At 40.3% G+C, this 27,223-nt stretch overlaps 1 protein-coding gene and 2 long non-coding RNA genes across 6 annotated transcripts in view; all 3 read right to left on the reverse strand.

Annotated features, from left to right (window-relative positions):
• Positions 1-648: 648 nt before the first annotated feature.
• On the reverse strand, positions 649-8,354 carry LOC148188286 (uncharacterized). The gene is made up of 4 exons (XR_015778058.1): positions 7,852-8,354; positions 3,160-3,330; positions 2,037-2,121; positions 649-771 (listed from the first exon to the last, which is right to left on the reverse strand). It is a non-coding gene; the product is annotated as an uncharacterized LOC148188286 (long non-coding RNA).
• Positions 8,355-10,298: 1,944 nt separating this feature from the next.
• LOC148188287 (uncharacterized) lies at positions 10,299-15,885 on the reverse strand. Its single transcript, XR_015778060.1, has 5 exons — positions 15,534-15,885; positions 15,193-15,327; positions 14,472-14,522; positions 10,559-10,677; positions 10,299-10,426 (listed from the first exon to the last, which is right to left on the reverse strand). It is a non-coding gene; the product is annotated as an uncharacterized LOC148188287 (long non-coding RNA).
• A 542-nt stretch (positions 15,886-16,427) lies between these two features.
• The window catches only part of kcnn3 (potassium intermediate/small conductance calcium-activated channel, subfamily N, member 3), an 81,967-nt gene continuing 71,171 nt past the window's right edge, over positions 16,428-27,223 (reverse strand). For all 4 annotated transcript variants that reach the window (XM_088084488.1, XM_042490034.2, XM_042490033.2 and 1 more), the window contains 3 exons: positions 25,679-25,806; positions 22,034-22,103; positions 16,428-20,588 (listed from right to left, as the gene is read on the reverse strand). In XM_088084488.1, the coding sequence (XP_087940614.1) occupies positions 20,163-20,588; positions 22,034-22,103; positions 25,679-25,806 (624 nt within the window). In that variant the 3' untranslated portion in view covers positions 16,428-20,162. The remainder of the gene's footprint in view (positions 20,589-22,033; positions 22,104-25,678; positions 25,807-27,223) is intronic.

Genomic DNA, 27,223 nt, shown 5'->3' on the forward strand with positions numbered 1-27,223 from the left:
TGTAATTATGATAATTATAAATATTTTTCCCTGAGCTTTTTCTTTTTTCTCTTGACATTTTTCCTGAGCTTTTTAAAAAAAAGTTGTTGTTTTTTTTTTATCTAAAATTTGTGCAACATTTCTTAGCAAGCTTGTCATCGCCTTTTTTCCCATGTTTTTTTTAAAGAAATCAAACCTGCCTGCTCAGGGTTCAAAGGGTTAAATTCTTGTGAAAGGAATCTGAAAGCAGCATAGGAAAAATGATGTTGCTCCAGGTTTCAAAGGGTTAAACTCATTAAAACATAATCTCAGCTAGCTGGTGTACATATAAAGAAAAAAACACAGGGAGAAAATGATGAAACGTGTGACTGAAAACAAAACTTAACACATTGACACATATTAAAGCTTATTTTTGCTGTCAGCTACAGAATGGATTGTTACCCACACAAGATTAATTGTGTTGTGATAAGTTTTCTACTAATTCCATGACTTTTCAAGACATGAAAAATGTGGCAGTGAAATTCTACGACTTTTCCAGGTTTTCCTTGACCATGGGAACCCTGTTGTCGGTACTCATGACACTTCAATACACTCGGGCTTATTGAGGAGCTTTGAAAAGCTGTGTAACAAACTTTGCATATATGTCCGTATTGGTTGTTTGTGACTCACTTTGAGGGATGAGAGCCATTCCTTGGTATGCACAGGAAGCTCAACTCCGGGCTGAAGACCAGTTAGGGACACGCTGACCTAAAGCAGTGGAACTCGGCAGGTAAAGCCGGATGCCTGGTGCAGCTGCGACAGAAAGGGGACTGACTGTACAGAGAGGCTCAGAGAAAAAATGCAGCTGACCCATCCTGAGAATACAGACAGAGCACACTTTGTTTGCACAGTTTAACATTAAATAGCAAAAGATTATAAAGGTTATCTACTGTTTGTTACTGGTGTTGTGATCCTCGTGAGGTGATATTTTCAGCACTAACTGTGAAATGTTAAGTTGTAGGTAGGGGGTGCTACAGTGCAGTGTCTAAGGGTGCAGCCTCCCTGTAGCTCTTTGATGAGGTGCATGAAGCTGACATACATGAAGAGAAATAGGAATGACAAAAAATCCATATTGGTGAGATTTCTGGTTATTCTGTAGGTCATACTTTGGTTTATCATGTAAAAAATGCAAATTGCAAAAAGGCAGAAGCACTGACTGGTGTTTGTGCAAGGCTGTTTAGTCGTGGGGTCATTCTTCAGAGGTTATTATTCAAATATTTTTTATTGATTTTATATTATAAAAATCACGACAGTGATCAGTAATAACATAAATGTAGATAGTTGCTAGACATTGCAGTCTGGATAGTGTAAAAAAAAAAAATATATATATATATATATATATATATATATATATATATATATATATATATATATATATATATATATATATATATATATATATATATATATATATATATATATATATATATATATATAATATATAAATACCACGGGGTTCTAATACTAATAGTTTAAGTTAGACATTCCTGCCGCCAACTAGCTGCATATGCAAAAAAACAGACGTCTCTATGCAAAATATCAAGGCCACGCCTCTTTTTTGGGGGCAGAAAACCAAAGGGCACACAGTGCAGTAATATATTACAATGTACTCTTGTATATATAAATATTAATATATACATATATATTAAAAACTTTTTTCAGAATATTCTATTAATTTCAATTTTTTTCCAGGCCTGGAAAACAGTTTTTATAATTACATAACTTTTCCAGGAATTTCATGACTGTGGGAACCCTGATACAAACATAAAACTACAAATACTAACAGTACCTATTATGGGATATGCACACAGACAAACAAACCAACCAAAAAAAAAAGATGGGGGAAGGAGTCTAAATTGTACTAACAAGGAGGAATTCGGTCTCAAAATATATATCAAAATTTATAGCCTCCGCCTGATAATTTTGTTACTGATCTCATCTGTGGGACTACACCAAACAATGCAGCCAAAGGGTCAGGGTGGATATATGTCACACATATGAGACAGTATTAAATGTACCTGTCCAGAACGGGGTCAGTTTGGGACATAGCCGTCTTTCTTCAGGGATGAAACAATATCAGCAGTGGAGGGCTCCAGTTTTAACCTGACGACACAAGACACTGTCACTCAGACGCACTACTAACCAAAGCAACAAACTTGGTTCTTTTATCTGTACATGTTTATAATCAGTCTCTTCTCTCAGGATCTGTTGTTCTTCTCTATCCTGTCGTGCACCATCCCTGCCCCAAGATGCTCTAGGGCTGCCCTGAAAAACCTGCTTAAACACCAATTTGCACCGAGGGACAAATTTAGTTTGCTGTTTGCAATCCTTTGTTGTGTGACATGTAAGCACAGTGCATTTGCTGAATCGGACTGGTTACAGGAAGGACATGCAGGGAAGTGCAGTCACTGAGGGAGATGTTAGCGGGGTCAACTGGCACACCTAAAACTCTTTGTCCTGAACACCGAAAGATGCAAGCTGAAGTCATCCGTGCCAGGTCATCTCTGAGTGGGAGGCAGAGGGGAGGACGAGACGGGAGGATCGATAGCGAAGGGCAGAAAAATCATTCTGAGACATGGCCAGATGAGTTTTTACTGTATTGATCTGAGCAGTTTGCATTCTCATCCCAGCTTTAAATCTGGCAAAGTTGCAGAATGAAAAAGTAAATTGAGAGAAGAGTGGGGAGAGAGACAGAATGAAAAAAGGAGCAGAAACTGTGTAAAGATTACAAAAGTGTACAGGAGAGAGTGTGGGGGCGAGTTAGTGTGTGTGTGTGCTTGTGTCTATGTGTGCGGGGAACTATTGTACAAGGTTGTCACAGAAGGGCACCCTATGACAAAGGGAAGACAGGTTGACGTGGGCCTCCAACGCTGCATAGGAATTAATACCCTGAATAGACGCACAAACCACACAGCAGAGACCTCGAGTTCAACACACACACACACACACACACACACACACACACACACACACACACACACACACACACACACACACACACACACACACACACACACACACACACACACACACACACACACACACAACCACACACAGAGAACATTTTGTTTGTTTGAGTTTCTCCTTTGCAAAGGACAGAGTCATTACCCATAATTAGCATCCAGTGCACAATTAACTGACCTGAACACTGATGAGCAGGGTCTGTCTGACCCCAAGTCTCCATGGCAACGGCCTCCAGCAGATCAAGTGCCAGTGTCTGGGCCAGTTGTCAGAACCCCCTAGGGGTGCGCAGTGACAAGCCGTGTCCTGTCACATACTGACACAGAGTGCCGTGCACAGGGCAGATGGCATCTATAGTACACAAGACAACAAAACACAGCGGTTACAAAAAAAAAACCCCAAAACAAAACAGACTCCTGATTTCTGGGTAAAATATATTTTCTATGCTAGAATTTACTCAATCTTTGAGGATAACTGTTTTTTTGAAGCCCTTGTTTAAAACCCCTCCACAGGTACAGGCAAGTGTCAGGGAAACACATTTGCATTTTTTAGGACACTAAGAATATGATCTGCCCTACTCTGCCACTCTAGTACTCACTGCCTTCCTTGGCTGGATTGGTAAAATTAGTGAAAGGAGTGGGATTGGTTAGGGTAAGAAAGTCAAGGTCAGAAACAGAGTAAGGCGGGTCACATCTTTGCTATCTCAAAAAACCCAAATTTGCATCAGGGACACATCAGGAGATTCTTATTGAAGCACATCTTTAATCTCAGTGTTCTGATTCAAAGAGGGGGCTCCATCATTACTTTGTTGCCTATATGCCATACACAAATACACATACATACACATTATTTGTAGCTTTTCTTCAGTTTACACATTTTATCTCCTTGGTCTATTTCTTTGTTTGTATGGTTTTATTTGTCACTGTTACTCTGTGTACATGCAGCTCGTAACTAACGTAACTAACCAATTGCCCCTTGTGGGATTAAAAAAGTTGTTTTGAATTTAAACATACACACCTTCAAACAGATGAGCATGCGCACATGGAATGTGGTATTCATTTGAAGATTAAAAACAACCCAAAATTGGATTATAAAAATGATTAATGCCAAAATGCAGGTGGCAATTGGATAGTAAAAACACAGCTTGCAACACACTTAGTTTAATTTCTTATCGTATCAGTAATGACTTTGATGACTGGTTGAACCGTATCATAATCAGCAGGCAGATCGCATTATCTCCCCATTTTCCCCCACCACTTGCAATTATCCTGAACTGTCTTGGCTACGTGACAGGATCCTGTTTACCGTAAACTGCTGCGAACATGAACCTTTGTGCTTCATGGAAACACAAAATGTGAGTGAAAAACAGTTTAAACCACACTCACATTGCACTTCATAGAGAGACTGAAGAAGAAAAGAGACAGCAAAAGAAAGACATTGTGGTTGGACAAGTTTGACGTCTTCAATGTCTAGGTAACAGAAGATAAATATGATGAAATGTGAGTGTAAGTGTGGGTCCCCTGTGGGTTACATAAGGGTGGTTGTAAAGGTTTATGGTGGATCTGCTTTGCTGCATCACACAGAGATGCCCCCCCCCCCATGAGCTTTACAGTCACAAAGTTGATAAATTAGTGAAAATATACTTAAAAACACACACAGACAACTGTGCCATGCAGACAAAGTGCATGCACATACACACATATGCACACGAGCTTGCATGCACGCTGAAGAAACAGGAGAGCGCACACACACTCTCTCTCTCTCTCACACACACACATACACACACACACACACTGCACAGACCCCCGCAGGATTGTGGGTCACTGTGATGGATGCTATCCCTGAATGGCCGCGAGTATTAAAAGCCCGGCAACCTGGTAGGAACAATCAGTCATGTCAGTTTGTCACAGCTTGAAATTAATCACTCCTGTGTCTGTGATCATTTCCTGCATTAATTATTCTGACCATGTAGCTTAAATAGTCTGTGTGCTGTGAGTGTGTCTGCCAGCACCATGTGTGAAAGAACATTTAGGAAGATGAAGAGGAGTTTGAGGAGTTACTGAGTCACAGGGAGAGATTGTGAAAGTGCACCCCCCTCTGGTCATGCCCTGTTAACTGCAGCCCTACAACCTTTCTCCATAACATGGCAGAAAGGAGAGGAGAAAGCTGCAGCAGGAGGGTAAGGATTGAATAACTTCTAGAGTGGGCTATTTCAGGGGTAAAAGTATCAATATATTATATATATATTTGTTCAGATCATTACACAAAGCAGTGAATAGTGTAATGGAGGGAAATGAGTTGGAAGGAGAAAAACAGGGTGGCAGAGAAGAGATGTAAACAGTCTGTTCCAACCTGAGAATGTTTGAGCACACTTCTTTGTGTTGGCTAATCGCAGCCTAACTCCTAATGGATGAGGCAGATAATGTGATAGGGCTGTTGTCAATAGTTTTGCATGGGAGAGAGGCTCAGAAAATGTAAATATATAATCACTCGCCAGATGCCACACAGTTATTTTTGTTAGCCAAGTTGTTACTGAGTGTGTTTACACAGGCAGCAAATGGATTGTTTCCCCTGTCAAAAAAGTTCTGCAGTTGGAAAAATGCAGTTGATGAGTATACTCATACATATTTAAACCGGTAGCTTACACAAAAAACAAATACATTTTGTATTTGAGCAATGATCTATAAAAGGATGTGTAATAGGACTTGCAAAAAAGGATATATATATAAGAATATTAATGTCTTTGTGACTGCATGTTCTATACAAAAGTTCAATTTAGCTCCTTCATTTATCCATTCATTCTATTCGTTCATTGTCTATACTCTATACTATTCATTTCTACTCAGGGTCATAGTGACCTAGCATCTAATCCGTGCATGCATATGGTGGAAAACTGGGAACACACAAAAACACTAGCAACAATAGACAATTTACAGTCTGCTGTCCACCTGACCTACATTCCTCTGGAAAGTGAGAGCTGCACCGCAGCAGCACAATGAGACAGACACAAACACCACATGGAAATGCAGGAAAAGAAAACAAACACCATTATTATCTATGTAACACAAATAGCCTGATTTGTGTTACATTATAATAAAACCTTGTAGAACTGTTGATAAATACAGTAAAGTAGCAAAAACAAAATCATTTGTAACCCCAAACAATCACTGTCATGACTGATGTCACCTCAGTGAAGTATGATTCCAAAAATAAGGCAATCTTCACCTTTATACAGTTTTTTTCCCACATTACATCATGAGCCACAACATCAATTCGACTTGAATGCCCAATTTGTACAACACTCAAGTGTATTCCTGTTGGATTCACCCAATCAACAGCTTTTTTTGGAGCTCATTAAAATTAAAGAGTCAGTGTGAAGGACATGCTGATTGCTAATCAACAGTTTCAGAAAGGCATGCATGTGTGTCTTTTTGTGTGACTCCCCTTTCTCAGCATCCTTTCTAGTCCGTGTAAGGAAACTCCCCTCTGATACAGACAGACGGTTGCTATGGAAACCCACATCACATTTCAGGCAAGTAACTGGGCAGGGATGGAAGGAGGAAGAGAAAGGCGGGTGGGTAATAGCACAGAGTTCAAATGAATAGGAAATTCTAATGTAATCCTCTGTGTGTGTGTGTGTGTGTGTGTGTGTGTGTGTAAGTCTCAGCGTCTGTCTATGCAGTGCATAAGTGTGATAAGCAGAAAAAGGTGTAGCTCTAGCAGCAGGGAGGCCAGATCGAACAGAGCAGAGGAAATAAAACTAAATGAAGAAACTTGCTGTGCTTGTGGGATACTGGGACTGAGGGTTTGGTTCGGACCGGAATGGGGAGAAGGGAGAGGAGGGAGGAGGGAAGACAAAGAAGTCGGATAGCTACAGCTCACTCCCAGCCTCCTCTCCTCTTTTGATGGCTGATGGTTAGTAGCCTGGTGAGGCCATCCTGATGACGTGAGCTCCACATTCTGTTTGGCTCTCTGTATCACTCTGAACTCGCTGCTGCCTTTCCAAAAATTAAAATCCAATCTGGGCCAATCAGGGATCCACACTGTAGCTGGCAACATAAGCAGCCAATAAGGGAATGCGTTGTAGCTGATGACGTCAAATGCAGGCTTGCAGAACAATAATGGCGACTCCCGAAGCAACAAGCGATAACTCTAACGTTAGTAAACACAGCAATACATGAAGTTATTGCAGTAAATAATAACAATTAAACAAGAACAAGAGTATGCAGTTGCAGAGTTTCTTGGAGGAAAATAAGTTTTTGCAGTTTGTCCAACTGGATTTTGCAAAAGTTTAATTTACCAAGTGGCTCTGTTGGTTTATAGGCTGGGGATCTCGGCCAAGCAGATAACAATGCTTCTGACATACAACAAGGTTCTGCCAGCTGGTATTCGGCAGAGATGCTTCAGCTAGTTGCTTAATGAGAAATTGTGAAAAATGCTGGCAACGCCAGTGTATTGCGAAAAACCTCTATGGGATTGTTGTCTAGGAGGCACACCTCACGAAAAAATGGTAAACATAAATGAATTGTATTTTTTAGATATACTGTTAATGTCCAACCTAACAACAAATTTGGATAGTAGAGGCTAATGCTAATGTCAGGATTGGCTGAGGGAGTTTGTCTGTCGGGTGTTTGGGTTGGCAGCGAGTCCAGACTGATACAGAGAGAGAAACACAATGTTCAGCTCATGTCATTAGGATGGTCTTAACAGGCGAGATGATTAGGGATCTGAACTTTTAATACTTATAAACACCAGGTAATGGACACACACAGTTCTTATAAAAATGCTCCCAGATGGCTGATGTAGAGAGATAACTGTAGAATGGCGCTATGATGCTAAAAATATCTCATTCGACTTGAACTACAGTCTCACCTGGATGCTGAGAGTCAGACGAGTAGCACTGCTGGCATGCTGCTGACCATTCGTAGACTCTAATTGGCTGACTGTCTCCACATTCAGCTTGTCCACATCCTCCTCCAAGAGGCCAGAGGCCACAACTTGGGGCCTACTTCATACACAATGAGGCATGACACTCTGACAGAGGGCAGCGCCTCAGACACAGAAACCTCGAACGAAAGAGAGAGAGAGAGAGAGAGAGAGAAAGCAACACAGTCAGGGAGAAAAGAAAGACTGAATTGGTAATTAAACGTATGAGTGGCACCGGGGCCTGGCTGAAAGTATAGTATGCAGAAGAGTTACAGGTAGCCGAGTTATGTCAGTGCAAGTGGCAACAGCAGAAGTCCTGTCAGGGGAGGACGCAGAGCACAACTCCCCTGTGGCATCATTAAAAAACCCCACCGTCTCTCCCTTCATCCCGATTCAACTGAACAGCCTGAAAAATAGATCAATTAACAACCTCTGCTCTATTACTCCCTCTCTCTCTCACACACACACAGGCACGTCCCCGGCACGCAGCCTGAGGGGAGTGTGGGCGGCCTGTGTTGCCATGGAGCTCATATTGTACTGGCCCGTTTCTGTGGTGATGACGACAGGGGTATATCCTGGACCCCCCCCCCCCACCTGCACAGAAGCCTGAACCATGGGTAACAACATTTAAAAACAATTACACAAATGTCAGCTGATAGACAAAAGATCTTCAATGCCTTATCAAAAAAAAAAGGACAATGAACTTGCTCTCGTGCAGCAGCCAGCTCCCTGAGGACCATATGAGCAGCACTTCACCAACTGTATCGGTCCTTCTAGGAGGGATCAGTCCCTTTCATTAAACTGACTGGCTGGAAATATTATACACAGACTGTTTTACTGCATTATTCCTGTTTGGGTGCAAGCCAAACTTCTTAGATCCTGGCATAAAAACTACATAAAACATTTATCGATTTCCAAAAATTAAAGGGCTGCAGTACAGTGAGGGTGTGTTAGATTTTAATGCCTTGGAAGCTGACTGCACACTAAACTAAACCTTGGATGGATCAGGTAGACATTTAAGAGCCTGTAATCTGATCTGTTGTGCCGACCACCAGCACACACATTAATATCTTTATCCACTATCGCTAATGGAATGTCAACATTACCTCCATGATTGTGTATGTGTGAGAGAACACACACCCTTTATCCCTACTTAGATTACGATTAAAACAACAGGAGGCCAAATGCTGACATGGAGAGATTCATCTGGAAGTAGCCTGTGGCCTTCAAGAAAGAGAAATACAGGAAAAAGACCTCAGTACTGACTGAGGGAGGATGCCTGGCCCTGCTTGTAGGGAAGAGACAGTACAAATGATAAAAATGCAGGCGCTCACATAAATAATGCCCAGCAGAAAAAAGAATTTTAATTTGCCTTAAAGGTCCAGTGGGTTGGATTTGCAGGGATATAATATAAAACTATGTTTTCCTTACTGTATACTCAGCTGAAACTAAGAATTGATGTGTTTTTGTTACCTTAGAATGAGGATGAATATCTATAAATACAGAGCAGGTCCTCTTCCACTGAGTCCATTACGATGTTTCTATAGTGCCTGTAATGGACAAACCAAACACTGGTTCTAGACAGAGCCCTTTGTGTTTTCGCGTCGGTCACCTTAATTCTCCTACATGCTTGGCACACAGGAGAAGTTTCAATTGATTGCAATCTGCAACCTTGGCACTACCCGCTTAATCCTAAACACTAGACCTATAAAATAATACTGGAAAAAATTAAATTGGGTTCAAGAGGTAATGTTTACTTACATTTGTTATAAACAGCTTTTATTCAAAAATAGCTTGGACCCGTAAAACAGTCTTGCAACTCAGAGAAGACGGATTGCTTGAGTATACTTAAGTGTGAACAGTCTGCTGGTAATGGCAGACTTGACTGTTAATTTAGTAGAAATATGCAGCACATTTTAATGCAGTATGTAGTATGCAGTAATTAATATGCAATTTCGAACACAGCCAAGGTGCCACTGTTCATGTACAGGATAACAGTAAATAGGACTCAGGTAGATGCAAAGAAAGCGCTGGTTGAACTAAAGGCACTTTGTAACTGTGGTTAATAAAGATGCTTACAGTTTAGAAACACGATGGCAGTCCAAAGAGGCAAACAAATCCAATACAACTACGTCAGAGAGCAGATTGCAGACTAGCAAACAGAGGCATGTTTACAGAATCCAGACTGGGGCTACATAAGGGAATGGGGGACAGGTGTGCTCGGAGGAACAGGATCATGTGATTGGCTAAGGACAGGGGGGATGTCAGAGGGCATCTGTTTGACAGATGGGGACAGAAACAGGATGGAGACGGGTATATTTGTATGAATCTTCAAATGTGTTAACAGAATGTGTGTGCGCACTCACCTCTGCTGTGGTGGTGCATTGAGGGTTAAATGTATTCGCTATGTGAATCTGTCTGGCCCAGCTTCTTTATGACTATTATTCCTCCTTTCATCATCGCCACGGAAACATCACTGTAACTCACTGACCAGCTCACAATGCTGCGTCCCCATTTCTACCTGCTCATATTTAGACACACACACATTCATGAAAAGCACACAACAAATAGTCTAGCATCCAAAACTGCCTCCGATCCCCCAAGCCTCACATGCACATAAATAAACACGTTCATATAAAAGACATGTACAGACCTGTATGTGTTGGCGGATCTGTCCCTCTGGTTGCCAGGGAAACACCATGATATAAGGCATCAGAATGAGGGGTTTGTGGGTCTCCACTTCCTGACTGGTGGGGTCATCAGAAGTTTTCACTGTTATCAAAAGGGAGAGAGAGTAAACAATAGTGTGTGTCGGGGTGTCTACAGACACTTACATGTCATGCTTTGAAAGACCTTTTCAAGATTATTTTTAAGATAGAGGTAGTTTTTTTATACAGGAATATGGTTATTAGAGTGAGTTAGGTTAATCTACATTTGTCAACGGGTAGTAAAGGGTTAAAGTATTAGGTTCAGAGGTCCATTTAAAGATTTGTAACCTCAGAAACATGAACTTTACACAAAACAGCTTGAATCATTTTGAAAAAAAAAAAGAAATTAAAAGGTGGATAAACCAAATTTAATAAAATGTCAGTGCCAATTACATCTATAGAAATCCAAATTTAAGAATATTTAATGACTTTTAAGGCCTAATATTTATCAAATTAAAGGCATAATAAAGCTTTCTCAGGCTGGAAGAAACCCTGTGTGTTTGTGTACATTTGTGTGCTCTCCTCTACTCTCAGCACAAAGAGAATTTAGAGATAAAAGATACTGTTGCGATGGAAACAGTCTCCCGCTGACATTTGTTTTATGATGATAACATTATAGTTGACAGGTGAACCACATGATCTTGGACCAGCGCAGGCAGGTGATAATGGTGGCCGTTCCAGCATCCACCTGCCTGCCTTCTCTTTCATTGACAAAGCTGCACGCACGAAAACACATGAGCCATCCTCGCTGATAAAGGTTGGGGGTGTTTTTAAGCGTAATGAGGCAGCATGAGTCTACCATGCAGACAGAGCAGCAGGAGTTCAGCAGAAACAACCACGCCTGGAGAAAGAGATACATGAGGGAGATACACCTGTGTGTGGACGTGTGCTTCGAGTGACTGCATGCATGCAAGCTGTATATTTCTTTAGAAGTTACATGGTAAAACTGCCCTAAGGGCACAGGGATTTAGAAAAAAAAGCTATTTTGTGAGGTATTTAATTTTAGAGATAAGGGAGCGGATTAGAATTCAAATCATTAAGTTGCTTTAATAAAGCTAGATGACCCACAGGCAAAAAGACTGCAATCCTTAAATATTCCCTGAGGAATATCTGTACATTAGTTCATGAGAACCATAACACTGAACAAATAGAGGAACTAAATGGTAATAGTTGAGCACTGGGATGGATACTGGGATGTGAAACAGTCACTGTGGTCTTCTTTAGACATTTGTCAGATACCCCTTTTCCACCAACATGAAACCAGTTTGATTCTCGCACCCAATTTTTTAACTGGTCAGAGCATTTTGACCAAAGATATATTGGGTCAGAACATGCAAAAATAGCATGTTTTCCTTGACCTAAAGTGTAATCCATGACAATTTCAGTGGGCGTGTCGTGTTCTACGGGTTGAAAAGAGAGAATGGAGAAGCCAACAATGGAGAAATCAAGGGAGAAATTGTCAGACAAAAAAGAGCGTGCAGTGATCTCATTAATAATCGTCCATGCTTGTTTTGTTGGGGTAAAAATAACTATCTTTTACAACAGAACAAAAATATGCAGGTAATCAGTGTAATCCTCAATTTTGTTTCTACTGTTTACTTCTGTTGTGCATTATGCAACGCCCTCCGTAGATGACACATTCATGATTACTATGGTTCTGCACAAAACTGGTGGAAATATGGATTGTTTCCCACGACAGCACCAAGGTTCCAAAAACCCAGAATCAGACCGGTCCATGAACCTGAGTTAATTTGGTGGAAAAGGGGTAAGTGTGACTGCTTTGTTCACAGTGATGCTTTAAGATTCAATATTACTTTATTTGTCCCTGAGGAAACAGGGTCAAATAAAGTCTGGTTTCTGTTGCTCGATAGATAGAATAGAAAACAGAATAGAATATCTTTACTGTCATTGTACATGTACAACGAAATGATTGAGAATGAATGAGATGACTGGTAACCCCTAGAACCAAAGCTGACATCTGGGAAATCAGGGGAAAAGAGACTATAAAAATCCAAATAAGGTAAAGAAAATGATTGTTGTTTAACCCTTTGAAACTTGGATTAACATAACTTTTCTTGTGCTGTTTCCAGATGAGTTTCACTAGTATTTAAACCTTTGAACCCTGGGCAAAGTAATCAAAAACATGGGGGAAAAAAGTCAATGAGCAAATGCAAGATACTGAAAATATAGAAAATTATTTTTAAAAAAGCTAGGGAAAGATGCCTTAGGGAAAACACTTTTTCCATCATCTTTTTTTAAACTTTAAATTTTTTTTTTTTTTTTTTTAACTAACTTTCAGCAAATTTTCTTGTACTTTTGACTCATTTAAATTAGAAGATTATATATTAGATTATAAATTCTAATTCTAAATTATAATTTTAATAACGTTTTAATCATATATTTTACTTTTTAAAATTTATTGTGTATTATGTATTATTATTATTATCATTATTATTATTATTATTATTGTTATTTTACTCATTTTCAGGTAATATCATACTAATTTTGGGATCTTATTTTTGGGTTCTTTCATTGCTCAGTCTTCTTCTTATGTTTTTGAAAGAAGTCAAGCAAACTGCTCAGGTTTTAAAGGGTTAATTGCACTTACACCATAGAACACACAATATCCCAATGCTCCTATTCAAAGTCGGTTGTGATTTTCTAAATAAACTGTATTTATATCACAATTTCATTTACCAGGAACTAATTATCTGGGAAAATTAGGGCTCTCACGCAGCTTGTGGACAGGAGCCTGGGATTGACGTGTGTACCTTGTCATTATTGGAGAACCCACTCTACCTGCTGAGTCATACCTAGCAATTTCTGAAAGCCTAAGCTTACACACTTCATTTTGGAAAGAGCTCAGCTGTTATGTTAAGCATTGTGTGTTATAATAAATGGCTTAAAACCTGCAAAAACATGGCATTTATTTATTCTACTAATGCATCTGATTTACATTTATTAAAATTTGCTCTTTCTGGTGTTATATTTTGGCTATTTCTTGCTTTTGTTTTTCATAGCTTGTTCTTGTGTAAGAAATGTTCTTGCAGTCATATTTTTCTTATTCTTTCGGCTAAATCAGGCTGGAATATAAGCGTAAAAGCTATCCCAATTTCCATTTCATCTAGGTTCTTTGCTATCCTCTACTCAAAGAACAATTCTGAAAACCTAAATGTGTTTCATGAAAAAAAGGAGAGAGACTGAGCCACAGGTGCAGAGAGAAAGGGAGAAGCTGAAAAGTGTTAAAAAGAAAGCAAAATGGACATTACTTTGGCCTTAAAATTATAGAACATAATCAGGAAAATAGCATGAAAGAGTCGATGAACGCCCCAGGAGCAGAAGAGCACCAGCCAGTAAATAACACAGATAATAAGCTCATCAAATCTGGGCATGTACTGTGCCCTGGGCAGAGCACTGCCTCAGGCTGCCTGGCTTTAACACCTCTGTTACTCTGTTTTATTTTCACCCTGGGCTAAACACACAACAGGCTGGGTTCATATGATGACTGTTTTATGAAAAAAATCAAAAACCTAGTTCTTCCGTTCAAGCTGAGATTGTTGTTGTAATGCTGTGGCTGCCGTCATGCTCATCGAAGTGGACTTACACATGAATCATGATAAGCCCTGAGAAGATTAGTGTGTGGTCACCTCTGGGACAAACACCAGTGTGAACTAATGGAAAGGTGTTTCATTCAAACTGATTTCACCCATATATCACCAATTAGTGAGAAGATCTGAATATAAGGAAGGTACCTAACATGACGCAATTTGTTGTCATGATGTCAATATATTGAATGTGACTCATTATTTTACACCATGAGGTATGTGCAATACAATACAAAATGTGATAAATACTTACTGTGTGATCCTCTTCCTGAATATTCAGAACAGTGAAGTTTTCAGTTCCCTGCTGATGAATGAAGAACAAGTAAAAATTAGTTTCAGTTAACACAAAAAGTAAAAGACAAGGGAAATTGATTTCCATGGCTGCCTTTTGTGAGCATTTTTCACTGCTAAAACTTTACTCCTTCCCCAAATTTTCCAAGGCCTGTGACGGTAAGATTATAAACCTCACAAAGGATTACACCCAATTAGAATGAGGGCAAATGACAAACATATGCAGATCCTAAAAAAGCACATATTGTGCTGTAAAAGGCATCTCTCACAAGCAAGAAACTCTTGCAACCACAATTTAAATTACAGCAAAATGGAAAATAAGACAATTAATCTCGCGGTATGACTGAATAGTGACCTAAAAGGTTGTTGCCACAGGCATTTCAGACATAATAAGTTCAGCAAGGAATTAATTGAAAATCAGTTCCGTACAGCAAAATTGCCAATAAATGCAAGCAAAAAATCGTTTTTGTTTTTTAATGCTTATTTTTGCCACAAGTACATTCAATTATTCTTGCTGACTTTCCGTCTAGAGAAGTTTTAGCAATATAATTCTTACATGACCTGAGTGCTAATTGTCAAGTGCATGTGCAGTGCTCCCCAAATTTAACACAAACATACACTCACACAAACATACACTCACAGAGCATCCACAAGTCCAAACACATGTCTCTACATCCCCTCACCTGCTCATATGATGTTTCAAGGGTGGCCAGCAGAGCAGAAACTATGACCTGGTGGCTGCAGGTAGAGGACTGGTGACGAGAGGGTGGTTTGGACATTGAAGCTGGACAAGGACTGCCTCAGGTGTGGATGATTTCCTGACACATGGATTTACACAATCACAGACAGACAAACACAACAACAACAACAACAAATACAGCCCCCGGCCCCCACTATCTTCCTTTAAAACAGTGAAGGACGTTTTTTTTACCCAGTACATTTTAATTCAATGTATATATTTTTCATGTCAAAGACAAATTTCACACACACACACACACACACACACACAGTGACTGCTATTTACCCCTTTTAACAGCATTTCTCTTCTCAGGTGCAAACGTCATATTACCACCATTTCACCGGCTGTTGACTCACGTTAGCTCGAAGAAGAAAGTTTCTGCAATAACCTATAATTTGATACGTTTTTTCGGCTAACTAACACTACTGAGTTACATTAACGTCACACGGAATTAACAATATTAACGTTATCATATCGTTGTTAAGCTAAGTTTAGGTGTATGTATAGTATGAAATAAATGTCGTATGTGAGCTAACGAATTTACAACTTAGCTGGTTTAAAAACTCCGACATTTTATCGAAAAACACAACCGACTGACTTGAAAATTAGCAAAGGTTAGGCTAACTAGTCAACGGTTAAAAAGTTGTTGATCCCAGAATATCGCGAGATGGTGCGCACCTGCAGCTGAAAATCTGTGCCAGTGACGTAACCTTGGAACTACTGAATCCATGGCAACCCTGGAATGGCCTTCACATCGGAGCAAAAGTACCGTCTTTTCTTTTGTTTCCTCCGCTAAAAAACAGAAAACACTCAACTTATTGTGCTACAGCAATTATCTGATTACAATCACAGAGAGATATAATCTTTTTAAGGTGACATATATGAGAAAACAATCACATTTAATGTGAAAAAAATGTAACTCTAACACTAATTTGTTGACGTATGTAGTGTCCAAATGGTAATTATTCCGTGTGCAGAGTAACTACACTGAATGAAAAACACGTCATCTTTACTACACAAATTAGTTAAATGAGGCGTGTTTTTTCTGAAACCTCGCACTAGAGGCCCAGCAGAACTAAAAAACAACAAAAAACTATATAAAAATACATTTTCATAAAATAAATAAATGACATTAAATGAAAAACAGCGACACAGAAAACATGGAAGCTGTGATGTTATAGATATATACTTTATTAATTCTCTCTGATAAAATAAAATTACAAAATAATTTCAACCTCAAACGGCACTTCCCTTGTTCATAATTATTTAACGCATTGTTAATACATATATCATAATTGTCATGACGAATGAGAAGAATACTATAGTTTATTAATATTAGATATCAGCTATAACTGCGTTTAATTATAATGGTAGAAAAGACTAAGCAATACAAAGCTAGATTTCGTTAACAGCATACTATACAATATTCCAAGCGTATGTAATTCAGTATTCCGGCCACAGCGTGTCGCTATTAGACAGTTTTGTCTCCAATGCAAGGGTAGGCTTGTCTATTTCCCCATCACAATTCCTCTTAGATACCTCAGTCTCTTTTTCTATTTGTTATTTATTTCATGAACAGCTGTTCCCTCATGGCCATTTATCCTGTATAAGGTTTATTTGTGTTCCCTTGTGTTCATCCATAGTCCACCTTGATCTGTTTTAAAGCAGTGAAGAGCAGTCCATGTACAGCACTGTAACAAGTCCATGCCCAGATTTTCACAGTTATTCCCTCAGAAATATTGTCAAGATATCTGCAACGCCTTCTGCTATCTTTTTCTCCCCCCAGTGACAGCAGCGTTCCCTGCCTCTTATTGAAGTCCATTTAAGAGAGAGCACTTTGGTTGTCGAGGTGTGTGTATATCTGTGTGTGCGTGCATGTGGGTGTCTCTTACTGTGTCTGCATGGCAGTTTAAGTGATTGAGCAAGCGAGTGTTTGAGTGTATTTCTTTACACAGAATACATTCATGATAACGTTGCGTCGTTTTGGGACTGCAAGCTTGAAAAAGAATGGCAGTAAGTAAGGTCTTCCTCCCTTTTGTAAAGGGACGCAGACACAACCATACACTGTGAAAAAATATTAATCACATGAACTTATAATCACACAGCTAAACAACTGTTGAATTTTTAAAAAGTCAATTAAGTTACTAATGTAAAAAACAAAATTTTAATAATTGACAGTAATATTTTTCAGAGAATGAAAGCAAAACAATAGACACTACAGCATCCCAGTCAATCTGACTCCACTGACTTCAGACATGTAAAAGAATAAGCAGATCATTTATTATTGATGGATAATGTTTGACTGTTATTTTGTGTCTGCAGAACACTCACCAGATGCTATGTTTGTGCAAAGAGTCAGCGTTTCTTCAAAATGAATCAACCGGATTGAAATGCCAGTTAAAGAAACACTGTGTAAGATTTAGGCAGATTTAGTGGCGTCTTCAGGTGAGACTGCAGACTGCAACCAGCTAAAACTTATGATTAACTTAAGATTCCTTCAATGTTCAGTGTTCCAAAGGGGTTTTACCAGGAGCCGAATTATCCACTTAGATCTCTTCCTCTCCAACATACACTGACCTGGTGATTTAAACTGGTGAAAACATAGAATAAGGCAGTTTTATGTTACAAATGAATGTTTCTCCTACACTGTTTGGCACATCACAGTCGATAGCCTAGCACCTGCTAATGTGCGCACCTCTTTTCTCTGATAACTTGTGTTTCCCGACTATCAGGTTTTTACCGAGCGCCGAATTATCCGCAGAGGTCTCATTCTCTCAATAACCAATAGACCAGGTGATTTAATAATTGAAAGCACTGAATAAAGCAGTTTCACATTACAAATCACTGTTTCTCCAATGCTGTTTTGCACGTCGGAGACAGGCTGCTTTCCCAGCTAATGTCTGCTCACCTTTTTTCTCTGATAACATCAAAATGTTCAGAAATGTCTTACTTGGAGCCAAATTATCCACAAAGGTCTCTGCCTCTCCAAAACAACCGGACACAGTAATTAAAACCAACAAAAGCACTGAATAAAGCAGATTCACGTTAAAAATCTGTGTTTCTCTGATGCTGTCTGGCAGACGGGCCTCTGCCCCAGCAACTGCTAATGTCTGCTCCCCTTTTTTCTCTGATAACTTAGGATCCAGACATTCAAGAGGTTTTTACAGGGAGCCGAATTATCTGCAGAGGTCTCGTCCTCTTCGAAACATATGGACCTGGTGATTTAAACTGGTAAAATCATTTAATAAAGGGGTTCTATGTTTAAAAAAAAAACAGTGTTGTTCTGACGCTGCTTGGCGTGGAGGGGCTGCTAACTATGGTGGCCGAAACTCAAATGGCCCTATCTGGAGCCAGTGTTTGGTTCTTCTGTTCTGGGCTTCTGTGGAAACATGGGATTGCAACATGGCGATTTCTGTAGACGAGGCACTGCTTCCTATGTAGATTTTAACGGCTCATTCTATGGCAATGCAAACACAATGATTCTTATTTTCAGATGATCATACACTAAAGAAAACATACTTTGTATTATATTCAATTTCTGCCAATATATCCCCCTAAATCTTACATACTGGACCTTTAATAAATGTTTGTGTTGTCATCTTCCTTCCAACAACCATCCCAGTATTAATGCACTTGATACAACTAGAAATCATTCTTTTTCTGAGGTTTTCACAAAAAACGTTCACAGAAATTAAACAAAAACAAACTCTTCAAAGTCTCATCTCAGCACAGCACATAAACATCAGTTCAACTCAACCTGTAATTAAATAAATGCAGTAATAAAGTCCTGCTGTAGTTGTGTTGGATTATTCTATCATCTTCGACCGTCTTCTTGTCACAAACAGATGCTGTGATGACTCATGTTCCTTGGTGTCATACCAACTTATTTCGACCTCATCTGTAATTGGTGTAGTTCAGTGAAGGGTTAAGATTCTCCCGACTGAGTAATCAAAATGTCACAACTATGCATTGTAAGTCTAAACTACTGCATTAGCTCACACCCACGAAAGATAAGTCGTTTGGATGAACATTTTTTACAGTGTGTCTACATTGCTTGGCAGTGCTCTGTGGAGATTGACAGTGCATTGAGTGCTTGGCAGTATAGGCTTAAGTATTATCTTGTGGGCACACAGTTTCTTTGTGTGAGTGTAAATAGGGCCTGCATTGTGAAAGATTGTGTATGTTATTATGTTTGTGCTGTGTTCACTTGTATTGCGTGGAGGGTGTGTCGGTATAAGTTGTGTGTGTGTGTGTGTGCAGTGCATGCCACTAGTTTTTTTTTTTTAAATATCATGGTCGTATTGATCGAACCTTCTGTTAAAGGGATGCTCGTTAACACACAATTAGCATTCAGATAGAAAATACATCATAAGGATAAAAAGTCATGGTCATTAATTCCTGATGAAGGGAGAGAAAGATTGGGAAAGGGGGGAGGAAAGAGAGAGAAAGAGAGAAAGAAAGGGAGAGATAGAGAGAGAATAAAAGGCCCTTTTCAGTAATTGGAGTGGATTCCATTTAGGAGCTCTGAGTTCATATAATTATTCCTCGTTATTTCTCCTCCTCTCTCCTCCCCCCTCCTCATCCTCCCTACCTCCATTTCTCACCCTCTTGACATTCTTCCTCCCCCTCACACATTTTAGTGTCTCCATTTTTCCTCAATTTTTCTTCTCCTTTGCTCGTCAGAAAGGCGCCCCAAAGTCCCTTACATGTCTCATCATTCATACCGGCCCTCAATCTTAATCCTATTATTTCTCCTCATGGTCCCGTCTTCATCCCTCCCTCATGGAGCAGTGTTAGTTTCAGAGGATCACCTCACATTTCTTTCCTCCTCCTCCCTCCTTTCTCTCCTTTAGTACCCCCCCCTCCCATTGTCTCCCTGTTTCCTTTCCACATATGTCCTCTCCTGAGCTGTCTTTAGCAGCTAGAAGTGCAGGTGTTGGGGTTGGGACTCGCCTCCAGGCTCCCCTCCGGGCTCAGAGGTGGGGGCGACAGAGGGGACTCCAAGGCCAGAGTAGGGACCTGGGACGGGGGCGGCGCTGGAGATGCAACCTGAACTGGAGAAATTGAAGCAGCGGTTAAAGACGCAGCTGGGGACAGTGGCACCACAGCGCCTCCCACTCCTCCACCACCACCACCTCTACCGTCCCTCGCATCCCTCTCACGAAGCAAGTGGACCAGGGCTGCATGCTGGGCGCTGAGGGTGGCTGAGAGGTGGGCGGGCAGGGTGTTGAAGCCGGCGGTGAGCTGTTCAACCCGCTGCTCCAGGGATAGCATCTGGCGCTCCAAGTCCTCACTGCGGTCATTAAGCTCCGACATGAGCTCATACATGACGCTTTGCATCTGTGAGAGGAGAGGAGAGGAGAGGAGAGGAGAGGAGAGGAGAGGAGAGGAGGACAAAAGTAGACAGATTGCAAATGTGTAAACAGTATTATGAGGGTTGCTTTATTAAAGATTGTTTAAGGAAGTATTTCACCAATATTAAAAGACGTTTCATTCGCTTTAGGTAGGGATGATGTTTTTCTGTAGGCCAACCTGGAAGCTAATAGTGCCCTGGTTCCCTGGTCAAAAAGCCTATTGGATTTTTTCCACTGGATTTTGGATCATTGCAGAAAATAATTAAAAAACTTTTGACTGAAATCTTTAAGCCTAAATGTAACTGCTACAAAAAACTACATTTTGGTCACATCGCCAACACTACGAAGCTATGAAGTCATGTTCCATGTGATGACTTTCTGTAGTCTCACGTAGCCACTTGTTAGCAACAGCCTTTTTTAAGAAACATAAAAGCTACAAAATTCACAACTGGGGTATTTACTGATGTTATTTATGTTGTTAAACAAAACGTAAAAACCTCTTAAGCTGGTGTTAACCACAGACCTTATTTATTCTGTGTCAGCGGTGGCGGCATGGGTGGCGTGCAATATGAAAATGTGGAAATATAGCCTGTAGCCCGAGAGCCAGCGAAACTCTGTCAGATGATACAAAGCCAGTTGAAAATTTAAAGTAGTATCTCTCTAAAGAAAATGATTGTGGACTAAATCAGAAGATACTGTGAAATGGGGTTAAAGAGTGCAGAAAAAGTGGAAAGAGGGCAAGAATGAGGCTAGATAAGAGTGAGTAAGACAGTGAGCAAAAAAATATCCAAGAGGGAGTAGAAGCTGGAGTGAAGAAGAGACTGGAGGGAAGTCTCTATGTGGGCGTTATAACATTGTGAAGAAAGTGAGAATAAGAGAGAGAGAGAATGAAAGGGAGGCGGCAGAGTGTCCCTGCCTTGCACATCCTGGCCTCGGTAACCATGGTAAACGCACAAGTGGCCAATTGAGATGGAGTCATTGAGATGGCATAATTGCAAAATATTTGGTGCTAAAGGCACTGCTCCTCGGAAAGACACAAACACACACACACACCCGCGCTTTATCTTTTTCTCACTTTTATTCACTCCCTCTCTTTCACAATCACACACACACACACATGTGCACTCACATTCTCACTCAGACACCCACACAGTAACAGAAAAACATGAGCACTCCCCTCCCTCCTCTCATTTCCTCCTCGCTCTCTCTCTCAGTCATCCCTGTTTTAACACTTGTTCTGGTTGCTAGGAGACACAAAGCCACAGAAACGGGCAGGTCATCACTGAAACGGAGGAATGCTGTAGTATATTTTTTGGGGGCAAGGACATGTTCGGTTTGATGTACTAACCTGTGTGACAGGTGTGTGTCTGTGAAGTGGACGTCCCACATAATTGAAGATGTGTGTGTCACCTGTGTGTGTGTTTGACTTACCTTTGAGAGGTCTACTAGTGTGTTGGCCTGGTCACTGAGTTTCCTCTGCTCCATTTTTACACTGCGTAATCTGCAAACAGATACACACATATTAAATACACACACACAAAGTTGAAACCCGGTAAATACACAGTGGTCGGTCCAGAGAGCTAATCCCTTCGGGCCCAGACAACAACACAGTGGGGCGGTCACCTTGCTTAATTCGGCTTTATTTCTACCTGCATTGTGTCGCTGGATTTGACTGTACGAACATAATGTGCTCTAAAACACTGTAATTTTGTGATGCAGGTGAAAGTATACATATTTTTAATATTGAAATGAGACTGAAACTTTGTGCTCTAGAGTACATGAACAGCGTAGTTTTTAAGGTCCCTTAGTCTTGCGTAGCCAGACCTGTCTCAACAGTGCTGGCACAGCCCTGTGGAAATAGGTCTGGAAACACCATCTTAGCATTCTGATATAGGAGGAAAAATGCTCTGGCTTGTTTTGTTTCTCTAAACCAATCACAATTGTCTTGGGCGGCCGAGGATGCAATAACAGTTCCCTTGCAATATTTTCCTCGGGAAACACATACTGTGACAGGGCTAACTATTGGCATCACATGGATATAGTTACCAAACAGACTCAACAACAGAGGTGAGGCTTTTCGGTTTTGATGCGAGTTTGTTGGGACTGTTTAATGGCTCAGTGTTGGTTAGCGCTGCTAACTCTCTGGAAGGAGAACGGCTCATTTCGAAATTATAAAATAGTGCTTTTCTATCGGTGCTTTTGGTGTCAGTACATGATCCCAAAAGGAACCTTTCAAGTGCTCATGAAACGCTGCTGAAAATGCGTTTTTTACTATACGCTGGTGGAAGGCCGCATGACACCTGCTGTGTTCACATGATAGGGGCATGGGCAGCGTCACTTGGGAACGCTGCTAGACTTAGCCTGTAGCATATGCATGAAATGTGGCAGAATGGCGTCAGGTTGAAATGCTGCACTTAACAACATAATATAAGGAGTGTGAGGGCACCTAAAGGGTGGGCAGGGGGACAGGGGATGGGTCCCACAAACAACAGACTTTGATGGGGAAGTTTGTAGTTGATCTTTACAAAAATTTACCAGAAGAACAAAGTAGGCATTATTGCACAGTCCAAATCTTTGTCAACTTGCCTTTTTCAATGTGTTAAGTTGTTCGCTCAAAGGTTGTTGTTGCTGTTCCCTATACCGAAGGGGATTTTAAAATTGGTAAAATGTAGATAGCAAAAGGGAGGGAAAAAGACGGCCAAGATAGTTGGCCAATGGCAGGTTTATAGTCACAGTCTCATCCAGAGAGTCAGATGTTTAAACTAGTTGCAGCAAGAGATATTTCCATGTCTTTTCTTTTAATATAATAAAGCAGTGAGAGGCGCTAAATTAATACTGCGAAAGTATCAAAATGCATAATCCACAGAGAAATGCACAGTCCATATTCAGGAACTGTGCCTTTAAATGAGACATAAAGACTTCTGTGAAGTTGTGATGTCACAACTATACAAAATAAAGACAGAAACTACCACTTAAGGGCCTTTACAGCCATTCCTCAGCGGCAATGTTGGTGCAGAGACAGAGAGATGTGATGTGGAAGACCCAGTAAAAAGGAGCAGACTGGGCCTTTTTGAGAGAGAGACTCAGTCTTTTTTTTTTTTTTTTTTACATTAAAACATATCCACATGTTCTAGTACAAACCCAATATACAAGAATGAACCGTGAAATGAGCATAACATGGGACCTCAAATATTAAGAGACCGTCAGGGAAATAAACTACACAGAATGAAATTTGATAAGATAAAATAATTCATCTTTCTTCAGTCCAATTAAAAACAGGACTTGGCCAACTCTCGAAAACACAATATAATTATTAGTGAACTAAAGGTCTAATCTGTGTTTTCATGAAATAACCCTTGTGACCTCCTCCGTTATAATGAAGTGCAGACTGATTTCATGAAGCTGCACCTCCCGATGAACTTGTCTCCCCGTTAACAGGATTGAAGCAGAAAATGTTCTTTATCCCCATAAAATCACCCTGTTACTGTGTTTGCAGAGTCAGCCTCTCCTGCACACACCACATGCTTCGGGATTAGCCTTTCTATGTCACAATTAAAAGAGTCTTAGGTCTTTTGACTCTGGCTTTTGAAGGCACTTGTTTAATGTTCACAAGTCTAGACTGGAGCGTGCGAGATCAAAGGAGCGAGCGGCATTCAAGGGCCGCTTAATTGTGATGCTAGACAGAGGATAAACAAAAATCTTTGAGTAAAACAACCTTTAACAAGACAACTACCCTTGTGGCCATGCAAAAATAACCAAACAATGGCATGGAAGAACTGAATTACAATGCACTCTTAAAGGTCCAGTGTGCAGGATTTAGGGGGATATTTTGGCAGAAATGGAATATGATGAAATTATTGTTTTCTTTCGTGTATAATCACCTGAAAATAAGACGTCATTTACATTTACATGGGGAGTGGTTACTTGCCCATGGAGAAAGCCCAATGTAATTCTACTATGAGTGTTGTCTTTCTATTTAAAAAGATGATGATGATTATTATTTTATTTCATTTATTATTATTATTATTATTATTATTATTATTATTATTATTTATTATTTTTTATGTCTGTTGTTTTATAATTTTGCTTTTTTTTGGGGGGGGGTTACAGCACATGGGTCAACCGTTGTTTTTAAATGTGCTTCAAACCTAAATTTGGATAAAATTAACATTTTTCCTCCGGCCACCAAAACTAGCAGCCCCTCCATGACAAGCAGTGTCGGTTAATTATTTATTTATTTTTAACATGATAACTGCTTTGTTTAGTGTTTTTTGTTACTGGTTGAAATCACTGGATTCATTTGTTTTGGAGAGGATGAGAACTCAGTGGAAAATTTGTCTCTGTGTAATAACCTCCTGACTGTCTGGATCTTAAGTTATCAGAGAAAAAAGATGCGCAAACATTAGCAGGTGCATGGCTAGATGCCTTGCTCCGATGTGCCAAATAGTGTTGAGAAAACACCGATTTGTGACGTGAAACTGCTTTATTCAGTGTTTTTACTGTTTTTAATCACCTGGTCCATTTGTTTTGGAGAGGAAGAGACCACTGTGGATAATTTAGTTCTCTGTAAAAACCTCCTAAACATAAACAGTGAAGGGATTGTAACCAGAAGAAAATTTCAGCGGGTTGTAATCCTCACTGCTAAATGCCACTTAACCCCCCCCCCTTAAATCTTACACACTGTGCCTTTAAGTTCTGCTGTATGTATTTGTATCATCAACAACACTCCTAAGCAGAGTACACAATGCACCGATTATCCAGTCCCACAACTGTATTTGCCTGGAGTGAACCTGCCCTTTAGTAGATGATGATTCATTTTGTGTGTGTGTGTGTGTGTGTGTGTGTGTGTGTGTGTGTGTGTGTGTGTGTGTGTGTGTGTGTGTGTGTGTGTGTGTGTGTGTGTGTGTGTGTGTTAGAATTCATGCATTTATCTGATTATCAGCGTTGATTCAACTTGTGGGTGGATAGAAAGTACAGCTGATTTCAAAGGCTTCATCAGCTCAGCAGCACTGTTGTGTGCATGTGCTTGTGTGCGTTTTTGGTGTGAGTGTGTGGGTGCGAGGTGTGGCGTCTCACTGATGTATAGCCTGGAGGAACTTCCGCTGGTGTTTGCGGACTCTGGAGTGGTCGATCCTCTTCATCAGCTTGGTGTGTTTGTAGATGAGCCACGTTTCCCTCAGCACGTTAGCCGCTGCATTCTTTATCTGCGTGCAGACAATAAACACACATACGCACACGTTGTTAGCAACAGGTAGCCCTTGGCAACCGAAGCAGGCAACAGGTTTGCCCGGCCGTGGTGTCTCTCTCTTTTTCTCTCCATTCTCCATTGTCTCCCAGCAAAGAAAAAAAAACATTTTTTCTCCTCTTAGAGGCTGCCCTCATTCTCTCTGTCTCTCTCTACACATCGGCTTGCTTGCCAATGCTTTTCATGCGCGCATAAACAGCTCTCTCCTTAGGGAGATTTGGCAATGAGAACCAACGGGAGTCTCTCCCTCACACACTCTTCTCTCCTCTCTTGGTCTGTCTATATGCCACATTATATGTTAGACTAACTTAAACTGGCTGCATTATCGCGGCTGGCTAGGAGTAATTCACTAGAGTACAACTGTAGTTCATTAAAAGCAGTGATCTACCATTTAATTACGACAGCAACCGAAAGAAACAATGGCTGCATGAGTTGCTGCTCTTAAACTAGCTGTTAAAGATGATTCTCATCCCTGGAGGAAAGACATATAAGAGCCTGTGTAATGATGCTCACTCAAGGAAAGCCTGATAGCCATCAGAGTTAATAGCAAGATGGCCTTTTTTTTTTAAAGTGGGCACATGCTTCAGTTGTTTAATTTGCGCCATCTTATATTGCTGTGATTTAATAAAATACTCATTCAAAATGTCAGCACTTCAGGTCGATTTCTGTGGACAAGGATCAGGATTCTATTGCGTTAATTTATATCCATATCTGCTCCACTATGTTTCATGCGCTGTACATCTCTATAGGTTGCTATGTAATTACAACAAAAGGGTCTGACAAAAAAAAAAAAAAAAAAAAAAAGCGGGTGGATACCATAGAGAAGGGAGAGAGAATCTGTAAGGACATAAATTGAATGAGAGACTTCAAAGAGATGCTGAGCACTGAACAAAGAACAATTATACCCCCGTCTGAGGAGCACAAAAGACTCCGGCAGCTTGGCTAATCAGCACCTATCCACCGCGGTCAAGGACTGCTCACACACATACACGCCTACATGTAAACACATGCAGACAAACACACACTATTGGCCACAGATGAAGAGAGTATGAGGCCCTAGGCCCTGCAGATGTGTTTTCAATGACATGGAGGAAGTCAAATCAAAAAGAGCTTATCCAACATACTATAGATAATATATAAAAACCCCTTCAGCTGTTTGAGTCATACAGCTAACTTGTCATGTTACCAATCACTCTAATGACAGCCAGCATACAAACTTATTCTTACTTTTATATAGTTGCTTACTGATATAGTTAAATGTAGTATGCAAGTCTCATGTGACAACCTAACAAAATAAAAAATTATATAATATGTTCAGTTCACATGCCATGACCAATGGGATTTGGATGTAAATCTAGGGCTGGAGAGAGGTAAAG

Source organism: Plectropomus leopardus, chromosome 11 (genome assembly GCF_026936395.1).
Source record: "Plectropomus leopardus strain MGB_pleo_1.0 chromosome 11, ASM2693639v1, whole genome shotgun sequence".
Taxonomy (NCBI): domain Eukaryota; kingdom Metazoa; phylum Chordata; class Actinopteri; order Perciformes; family Serranidae; genus Plectropomus; species Plectropomus leopardus.